Genomic DNA, 10,686 nt, shown 5'->3' on the forward strand with positions numbered 1-10,686 from the left:
AGTCAAAGGTGCATTATATTTGAAATGAACCACATGACTATACACTGTCTCATGTAGGTCTTCCATTTATTGTACTGATATCATCACCACATATATAGTGCATAGACAGGCATATATATTATATAAATATATCTGACATAAATTTCTCTGTCTTATACTTGTAAACTGTACTGTGTATAAAGACATATTCTCCTTAAAGTGTTATTATTTAACCATTAAACAGAGCCTAGATGACTGGAGAGTCTATAATATTAATTGCTTTCACTGTGAATTTAAACATCTCCAGTAATATTCTTGGGAGGCTCGCAGCTGAAGTAGTTTGCTCAGCTCTTCCAATGGTGCGTAAGTAGAAACTTCAAGGATGTTTTTAAATGTATCATTGTCTGAACATCATGTTAGACTAATGGCTTGCCAGGAGTCTGCTGCAGGCAAGACTGCAGTGACAGTCCAACTTACCATCGTCAGACAATGTTACCCTGGGGCTATTATTGAATCACAGTCACTGGTAAGATGGTGGAAAGCTTGTGTCAAAAACAAGGAAAGTTAAAAATATACTTTATGTATCTGTATTTTCAGTCTTCACAAGTCTAAATATATGTATATTAGCCTCCGCTTGATGAGTGAAGCTAAAGTTACACCTCAAAAGGAACCCTTAAACAAGTGTGATCCTTATATATATTGTGGATTCCTTCTCTCCCTCTTCCCAGAAGACCATAGGATCATAGAAATGTGGGGCTGTAAGGTACTTTGAAAAGACAACTAGCCCAGTCCCCTGCACTGAGGTAGGACCAAGGATACCTAGGCCATCCCTGACGGGTGTTTATGTAACCTGCTCTTAAAAAACTTTCAGTGAATGGGATTCCACAACCTCCCCTGGAAGCCTATTCCAGCACTTAACACTGTACTTATATTTAGAAAGCTTTTCCTAATATCTAACCTAAATCTCCCTTGCTGCAGATTAAGCTGATTACTTTTTATCCTACTTTCAGTGGACATAGAGAATAATTGATTACCATTCTCTTGATAACAACCCTTAATATATTTGAAAACTGTTATCCAATCTCCGCCCTCAATCTTCTTTTCTCAAGACTAAATGTGCCCAATTTTTTTAACCTTTCCTGAGAAGTCAGGTTTTCTAAACCTTCTATTATTTTTGTTGCTCTCCTCCATACTCTCTCCAGATTGTCCATATCTTCCTTAAAGTGTGGTGCCCAGAACTGGACATAGTACTGCAAGTGAGCCTCACCAGTGATGAGTAGTGGGACAATCACTTCCCTCGTCTCACGTACAATACTCCAGTTAATACAATCCAGAATTACTTTAGCCTTTTTAGCAACTTCATCACCTTGTTGAACCAATGGAACAGACTGCCTAGGGAGGTTGTGGAAGCTCCTTCCCTGGAGGTTTTCAAAAGGTGGCCGAAGAGCCATCTGTCTTGGGTAGTTTAGAGACAACAAATCCTGCACCTTGGCAGGCGGTTAGACTAGATGATCCTTGCTGTCCCTCCCAACCAATGATTCTATGATTCTATATTCCATTTCTGATCCACTATAAACCACAAATCCTTTTCTGCAGTATTACTGCCTAGCTAGATATTTGCCATATTGTAGTTAGGCACTTGATTTTTCCTTCCTAAGTGTATAGTACTGTGTTCTTGTTGAATTCAGACTAATTCTCTAATTTGTCAAGGTCATTCTGAATTCTAATTTTATCCTTCCAAGTGCTTTAGACCTCTCCCAGCTTGGTGTTATTTATCTGCAAATTGTATACTCTCCTCTCCATTACTGGAGTCACTAATGAAAATATTGAACCAGACCTAGGACAGACCCCTGCAGGACCCTACTAGATATGTCCTCCCAGTCTGACAGTGAATCACTGATAACTACTCTCTGAGTACAATCTTTCAACCAGTTATGCACCCACCTTACAGTGATTTCATTTAGACCACCTTTTCCCAGTTGGCTTATGAGAATGTCATGTGAGACTGTGTGAAAAGCCTTACTAAAATCAAGATATATCACATTTACAGCTTCTCCCCATCCAGTTGGCCAATATTCTGTCAAATAAGGAAATTAGGTTGGTTTGGTATGATTTGTTCATGACAAATCTACTCTGGTTATTCATTATGTAGCCCTATTATCCTTTAGGTGCTTACAAATTGATTGCTTAATAATTTGTTCCAGTATCTTTCCAGATATTGAAGTTAGGCTGTCTGGTCTATAATTCCCCAGATCATCTTTCCCCGGATCCCCTTTTAAAGATAGGTACTATATTTGTCCTTTTCTAGTGCTCTGGGACCTCAGCCATCCTCTGAGTTCTCAAAGATAATCACTAAAGGTTCTAAGACTGCTTCAGCTAGTTCCTTAAGCACAGTAGGGTGGATTTCATCCGGCTCTGCTGACTTGAATATGTCTAATGCAGGGGTTGGCAACCTTTCGCACGCAGCCCATCAGGGTAATCTGCTGGTGGGCCATGAGACATTTTGTTTATGTTGACTGTCTGCAGGCATGGCCCCCCGCAGCTCCCAGTGGCCGTGGTTCACCATTCCCAACCAGTGGGAGCTGCGGGAAGCGGCATGGGCCGCAGTGACGGGCTGGCTGTTGCTTCCCGCAGCTGCAATTGGCCGGGAACAGTGAACCATGGCCACTGGGAGCTGTGGGGAGCCAGGCCTGCAGACAATCAATGTAAACAAAATGTCTTACGACCTGCCAGTGGATTACCCTGATGGGCTGCGTGCCGAAGGTTGCTGACCACTGGTCTAATGTACCTAAATATTTTGGCTTGCAGTCCTTCCCCTTTGTTGCTAATATTAATTGTGTTAAATATCTGGTCACAATTTACCTTTTTACTGAAGACTGATGCAAAATAGGCATTAAACTCCTCAGCCTTCTTGACGTTGCCCATTGTTGGCTCTGCTGAGTAGAAGACCTACACTTTCCTTTGTCTTTTTCTCTTGTTCCTAATGTATAATAAGTGTGGTGACAACCAGCATGCTCAAATAAACCTTCTGTTACACTGATGCCTAAAATGATTTTTCTTTTCCTTAGACTTTGAATCTGACCTGTTCTGTATTTGGAAATCCTGATCCTGAAGTGGTGTGGCTTTGGAATGACAAGAAATTTGAACTTAATGAACATTATTTAGTTGCACTGGAGCATGGAAATGTTGCCAGCTTTACAATCAAGGGAGTGTCCTCAGAGGACTCAGGCAAATATAGCATCAATGTCAAGAACAAGTATGGTGGGGAAACAGTGGATGTCACTGTAAGTGTGTACAAACATGGTGAAGAGATGCCTGACATTAAACTTTCCCAGTTTGCTAAACCACGGATAATACCACCACCAGCACAAGCCACAGAACCTCCAGAAAAAGCAAAAACAACCTCCACAGCTGAGAAATCCAGTAGGAAATAAAGTTTGAAAACCGTGTTTGACATACAAAACCATATAGATGAGCTGTAGTTGAAGTGTTGCTGCAAATAGGTAACTGCCAGTGTCCAAGGAGATGAGCTTTTAAAGCAGAGGTGGGCAGACTACAACCCAGGGGCCACATCCTCCAGCCTGTTTAATCTGACCGTTGAGCTCCCACTGCGGAGCGGGATTTGGGGCTTGCCCTGCTCCCACGCTCCAGCTGGGAAGCAGGGTCGGAGACTGTTCCGCATGTGTGTGCCGAGGCTCCTGGAAGCAGCAGCATGTCCACCCTCCGGCTCCTACGTTTAGAGGTATCCAGGGGGCTCTGCGCACTGCCCCGACCCCAAGCGCCACCCCTGCAGCTCCCATTGGCTGGGAACTGCGGCAAATGGGAATTACAGGGGCGGTGCCTGCAGAAGGGGCAGCATGCGGAGCTGCCTGGCCACACCTCCACATAGGAGCTGGAGGGGGGACATGCCGCTGCTTCCAAGAGCTGCTTGATGTAAGCGCTGCCCGGAGGTTGCACCCTTGACTTCCTCCCATGCCCCAACCTCCTGCCCCAGCCCTGATCCCTCTCCTGCACCCCAACCCCCTGTCCCAGCCTGGAGTCCCCTCCTGCACCCTGAACTCCTCATTTATGGCCTAACCTCAGAGACTGCACCCCAGATAGAGCCCTCACCCCCTCCTGTACCCCAATCCCAATTTCATGAGCCACCACACAATTTCCATACCCAGATGTGGCCCTTGGGCCAAAAAGTTTCCTCACACCTGTTTTAAAGGCATGCAGTTGTGCAACAGTATTGTACATTTGTGCAATTATATCTTTATGAAAAAATACAATATGGCACGACTTACAAATAGCAACAGGCCCAATATCTGCCATTGGTTTAATTATCAATGGCAGTTTCTATAAAGTTACAGTGATATAAATTTTCTTCGCTGAGAATCAGTTCCCCAGCAACAAAAGTAGCATGCTGTAGTTAAATATGCATTCAGAGCTGCACTTACTCATTACTCACTTGTGGAGTCTCTTTGACTTTGAAGGTGCTCCTCATATGAGTAAGGGAAACTGAGATGGCCACTGTAGTCTGTATTTAGTAGCATTGTTATTCTGTACTGCAAGCTGATCTTTGGTAGTGCTCTACAGATGATCACAGTGGACTTGTTAAAGCATAAGTTACATGGTTGTATTTTGTTTTTCTTGCTTTGTGCTGATAAAACTTAAAAAGTCACCTTGTGCTTCTCACTGCACCAAATCACACCTAACTAATTTGGTTTATTCTCTTTCATTGTTTAATTATGGCTTATTGCATAGTTTCACAGCTGGTAGCATGCAGACAATTGATTTTCAATAAAGAAAACAAACTATGGTTAATCACCGTCACTGTGTGGCACTTACAACATTACGTTTGCTCTTTATGGTATGGGTCAAGATGCAAATTTAAATTGGAAAAACAAGACATGTATACAATTGTGCAGCTTTCTAGGGTTATTATGGGTCAGATCCTGCTTTTGCTAAAACCAATGGCAAGACTCTGATGTCTATGGAGCAGGAGCTTAATATTAGACCCTGATTCTGCAGATACTTAAGCATGTGCTTACCTTGAAGCATGTGAGTAGTCCCATTGCATCAATTTTAGTGGGACTACTCAAGTGCACTTGAATGTTGGCAGGACTGGGGTTTTAGGGCCAGATTATCTATACAATTACAGCCCCATTGTCCATGCAGGCTCTAATCTGTTCATAAATGCCCAGCAGAGAATTCCCCTCTTGGAGGGTAACTTCCTGCTTATACAAGTATGCTGGATCCAGGCCCTGCACCTGTGGCCTCCCCTCCCCGGAGTAGGGTAAGTATCGGGGAGGAAGGAGAGGGGAGGGCATGGTGCAATGGAACTATGCTATTCAAAAACTTCATTGGGTAGGCTCCTATGGCAGTGGTGCAACTCAGCGAAGCCAGCTGCAGCCGTAAGTCATGTTGGGGGTCACAGCTGGCCCCTGAGAATCAGGGAGCCATAACCAGCTGCCTGATGGACACCTCCTACATCAAGTAGTGCTCAGGTGCAGGAGAGAATTGACCTTTAGTGTCCTCCACACAACTGGAAATCCAAGGGTGGACTAGAAATCATGGCCCAAGTCCACAAAGGTATTTAGCCTCCTAGCTCCTATTGAAATCAACAGGAGTTAGGTGCCTAAATACCTTTGAGGATCTGCGCTTAAATACCTAATCCTGCCTCCCTTCCTCATATAAGTATTAGACCTCTACAGCAGTGGGACTACTAGTGTGACTAAGGCAAGCAGGATTTGGTTTGATATTACAGTACCATCTGAACAGCTTTGTGATTAAAAGGAAAACTGATTGACAACAAAATTCTCTTTTAAATGGGGCTACTTTTCCACAGTACCAAATAATGAAGTATGGTGTTATTGAAGAAAAAATCTGCTCTTGAAACCATTATCAACTGTGAGTAGCCAGTGTAAAAATAAGCATAGAAGCTCTGGGAATTAAATATTTTTATAGTATATGTATTAAAATGTATGTAATTCTTTTTGAACCATTTCATTTAACAAACTGCTCTTTTAGGAGCTGTGTATCCTTACAGTTATGAAATGGAGAGGTGAAACGTATGGATGATACAAACAATGTAGAAAAATGTTAGGCAATGGTCAGAAATGGCTATTCCTGTGTGAATCAGACCTGTATTTATGGACTCAGCATATCTAGTCATTAACTGGGATGACCTAAGAGGAAACACCTGCATTTAACATGAGATCATTTGATCTGAGGGGTTTTATAGAAGACAAAAGCAAAGCAAGGATTTATCACTAGAATACCTGACACAGTAAGAAAATGAAATGTTTTATTTGAATTTGACATCACAAGGACGAGACTGACCCTCTTAGTGAAATAAAATAACCCAGTTTTTCAATTATTATTCCAATTTAGTATTTAAGACCTTTTCACTAAACATCAGAGCCAGACTCCACAGCATACAAAGTGAGCATCAGCAAGAATTTAATATTATTCTTATCTCCTTCTACCGTACACAAGTTAAATGTAGTTGAGACTATCAAATTATTGCATGTTATGGCAGCTTTTCAGAGGTATCCTTGGGCACAGCAGACAAGGTTAGACTCATCTCAGTTGTACCTTTTAGCTGGCTCTTTTAGTTAAGCAAGCTTCAGTTATTTCCTTTCAGGCAGAGGGAAATAATTTCTGTACTTCAGCAGAAGATTAACTGTCATAATAAATTATCATTCACTGAAATATTATATTCAAAAGACCTAGGATTTCTTATAAGATGTTTCATCTTTTTCAATGTGGCTACACCTGTTTTCTTTGTACACAGTGATCTCATTTTAAAACCAGTAGTACGAAAATCAGGTGAGCATTCCGTTAAAAGAGATTTTTCAAAGCAGACTTGCATTGAATTGTCCACAGGGATTTTAAGGTCTAATGGGTATTAGAGAGGCAGATAGGGTAGCTTAGTAATCAAGTCAAATTGAATTCATGATTAGGTATGTTAGCATTTGCATGTACCCTTTATAAGCTTAATTTCCCTTTTAGTTTAATTGAATTACATTTTAGGACGGGGTGAGACAAAACTGTATGTTTACTGAGCCAGATCCTTAGCTGGTACAAGTCAGTGGAAGTCAATGAAGTGATACCAGTTTACACAGTTTAGGATCTGGCTTGTAATTTTTACAAAGCCAGGGTCCCATTAAAGTTAGCCATACCTCCTAGAAATACTTTTATTACAGTGCGGGCTTGTCTACACGACAAAATTAAGTTGACTTTATCTAATGCGACCTTGAGCCCCCAAATTAATGAAGTCGATTGTGCATGGCCATACCATGGCCATTGTCTCAATGGAGTGCATCCTCACTCTCAGCTCCTGCATCAATGCACAAAGCAGTGCATCATGGGTAGCTATCCCAAAGTGCAACTTGCCACAGTGTGCTTTGGGAAGTTTGTGCAATGCCACATGGGACCAAAACATTGTCACAGGGGAGAATGGGAACATTGCATCGGCATCCCATGATGCACTGTGCTCCCTCCCTCACATCAATGGCAAACAATCCAGTGGTTTTCGTGCCTTTAAACCACTGTGCATATGCCATACACCAGAAGCCTGGAGCCTGCTCACCTGTGCACTCTTGCTGTGAGCATCTCAAACACCTCATGTCTTCGCCTGCAGTATTTCCAGAGCCAAAGTAGGGTCTGCCACGTGGAACATAGCGATGTCCTGCAAGCAGCCCCGCTGCAAGCCATTTAAAAAAGCAATTCACAATTACTGATGGCAGTCACAGAGCAGCTGCACTCTGCTGAGTGCTGTTTCTGGTCCCATGAAACAAGCACTGACTGGTGGGACTGCATCACTTTGCAGGTATGGGACGATGAGCAGTGGCTGCAGAACTTTCAAATGTGGAAGGCCACCTTCCAGGGACTTTGTGCAGAGCTTTCTCCTGACATGCAGTTCAGCAACACAAAAATGAGAGCTGCTCTGACAGTGGAGAAGCGAGTGGTGATCGCTATTTGGAAGCTTGCAACACCAGACAGTTCCGGTCAGTGAGAAATCAATTTGGAGTAGGTAAATCAACCATGGGAGCTGCTGTACTCCAAATGTGCAGGGCCATTAATTGACTTCTACTATGAAGAGTAGTGAGTCTGGGAAATGTGCAGGACATAGTGGATGAAAGGGATAATGGACTTTTCGCCCACCCCTGATGCAATGCTTTGGGGAGGGTGATTCTGCACCCGGTGATGCTGGCTGGCTGTCCACCAGGATCTGCAGAGGGACTCTACCCTCCTGCTTCTGTTCCTGCAGTTCAATCAGACGCCTCAACATGTCTGCTTGTTCCTTCATAATCCGAAGCATATCATCCTGCACTGCATGCTCTCGCTCATTGGAAGCTTTCCTGCTCTCCATGTCCCTGTCTAACTTCTCGGACAGTGAAATCCTCCATGCTCTCAGCTCTGTGTCAGCTGTCCTGGAAGCGTTCATTATTTCAGTGAACATGTCCTCCTGCGTTCTTTCTCTCCTCCTTCTAATCAGCAAAAGTCTGCTTTCAGGTGTTGATGACATGCAGAAGGACACATTTCGAGCTGTCAGGGGAAAAAATAAAGGAGCCATTGTACATGAATAAAATGTTTCCATAGTAAGGCAGTTTTCATAAAAAACCAACAACCCCTTATTATACTATGTACATATATACAAGCCATAACATAATCAGAATCCGTAACCGTTCATTATGCTGCTTTGTTGCTCCAGCCATGGTGAGTAGGTCCTCCCCGGGTCACAGGTGACCTCACAGGTGGTCTACATGCCCTTTTTTCCCCATGTAAGAGCACTTTTAATGAGAACCTCCCGCACTTCCCCTAGACGACCCTATGTGATATCAGTTTCCTGAGGGTAACAGAGGTGTAAAGGAAGGAGATGCTGCAGGCGTCTGGGAATAGACCTGGTCCTTATGCTGCTATGCTGTGTACCACAATGATGCCAGCAGAATTAATTCAGGAGTTGCATGGGAAGTGTCCTACCATGGTGGAAGAAATAAGACTGCCCTGCCCAGAAACTTTCTGCAAAGATTGCAGAGTACCTCCATGAAAGTTTCCTAAACATGCAATACCACCGAATGTGTGTGCCCACTAAAGTTTAACTGGACTTTCATTTTAAATGTTTACTCGTGAGAGGTGCCTTCCCCAGCATCATGGTTGGCCACCGTGCTGTCCTATGATCCACTGGGTTCCAGGGTTCAAAATATTTCCTGGCTCTCAGGGAGAATGGATCCACTGCTTACCTGTCTCCCGTTATCCTCCTCTTCCTCATCCACCATATCATCCTCCTTGTTGTCCCTAGACTCACACACCTGTGAGGTGTCCGTGTTGCTCGTGGGGGTGCTGGTAGGGTTCCCCCCCGCCGAGAATTGCATGGAGTTCATTGTAGAATCGGCATGTGTGGGGTTTAGCACCAGAACAACTGTTTGCCTTCCTTGTCTTCTGATACGCTTGGCGAAGTTCTTTTATTTTCACGCAGCACTGCTGTGTGTCCCTCGTGTGTCCTTCTCCCCCATTCCATGAGCGATCTTTGCATAGATGTCAGCATTTCTTCTGCTGGATCAGCACTCTGCCTGCACAGACTCTTCTCCCCACACAGCGATGAGATCCACCACCTCCTGTGCAGACCAGGCTGGAGCGTCTTTCGGGTGTGTCGTCTCCATGATCAGCTGTGCTCAAGCTGGCATGCTTCCAGTGATCAAACAGGAAATAGGAATTCAAAAGTTCCCAGGGCTTTAGCAGGGGAGGGGCTGTTTCCTGTGTACCTGGCTGCAGTGCAGCAGAGTTGAGAATGATCTCCAGAGCGGCCATAGATGAGCATTGTGGGACACCACCTGGAGGTCAAGTAAGTCATATTACACAACGCTGCATCTGCACTACCTTGCAGTCGGCCCATGAAAATTGAACTAAGCACTACGCCTCTCGCAGAGGTGGATTACAGAAGTCGACATTGGAGGTGACTTAGGTCGATGTAAAGGACCAGGTAGTGTAGACACATATATTAAAGGTCGACTTAAAGCGGCCTCCTTCGACCTAACTTTGTAGCGTAGACCAGGCCTGATTTTCTCTCATTTTATGTTTTGAGAGTTGTGCTTTTCTAGGCAATCCTAGAATAATGCAGCATAACTGGATTTTCACGAACCTGCATGTCATCCTTGTGCAGGGGCCATGCTAATCTTCTCTGTATCATTCCAAATTTAGTATATGTGCTGCTAAGATATCAGCCAGTTGTGCTGATAAGCCTGAAGTTGCTGCTGGATCTGTCATGTTGGCAGACTGTTGCAAGGCTGGCTGGGCTGCCTTTCCTCTGTGCACCTGCTTCCTTGGAATCGTCTTTGATTTGTACGCTGTTTACTTGCTTGAATACAAGACCTATGAAAATTCCTCTCAAGATCAATTTACAGGTGTTTTTTATGGGGAAAAGATTTTTTTGTCATGGCTGTATTTGCCTTTAGTGTAACACTTTCTCCAGCCCATAGGGTTCTCTCATATCCCACAGCCCAAACATACGCACACACTACATTCATCTGCTCACATATGGAGAAAGAGTTTCTGAGATAATAGCACCCTAAGTGCTGTTAACCCACAGATTGTTTTTAAAGGAAACTTCTGAAAAATAACAAAAACCCTTCTTTCCCACTTTGCAGGAGAAGAATTAATCCTCTAGGTGGCACCAAAAGAACAAGATAAAAATGAACAGGTCTTAAAAAAATTCCGCCA

The 10,686-nt window shown here is 43.7% G+C and overlaps 1 protein-coding gene and 1 non-coding gene across 2 annotated transcripts in view; one reads left to right on the forward strand and one right to left on the reverse strand.

Annotated features, from left to right (window-relative positions):
* The window catches only part of MYOM2 (myomesin 2), a 174,925-nt gene extending 171,264 nt beyond the window's left edge, over positions 1-3,661 (forward strand). Inside the window, exon 38 of the mRNA XM_073336199.1 lies at positions 3,048-3,661. Within this exon, the coding sequence (XP_073192300.1) occupies positions 3,048-3,413 (366 nt within the window). The 3' untranslated portion in view covers positions 3,414-3,661. The remainder of the gene's footprint in view (positions 1-3,047) is intronic.
* Positions 3,662-10,084: 6,423 nt separating this feature from the next.
* LOC140909824 (U6 spliceosomal RNA) lies at positions 10,085-10,188 on the reverse strand. Its single transcript, XR_012158362.1, has one exon. It is a non-coding gene; the product is annotated as a U6 spliceosomal RNA (small nuclear RNA).
* Between the last annotated feature and the right edge of the window lie 498 nt (positions 10,189-10,686).

Source organism: Lepidochelys kempii, chromosome 3 (genome assembly GCF_965140265.1).
Source record: "Lepidochelys kempii isolate rLepKem1 chromosome 3, rLepKem1.hap2, whole genome shotgun sequence".
Taxonomy (NCBI): domain Eukaryota; kingdom Metazoa; phylum Chordata; order Testudines; family Cheloniidae; genus Lepidochelys; species Lepidochelys kempii.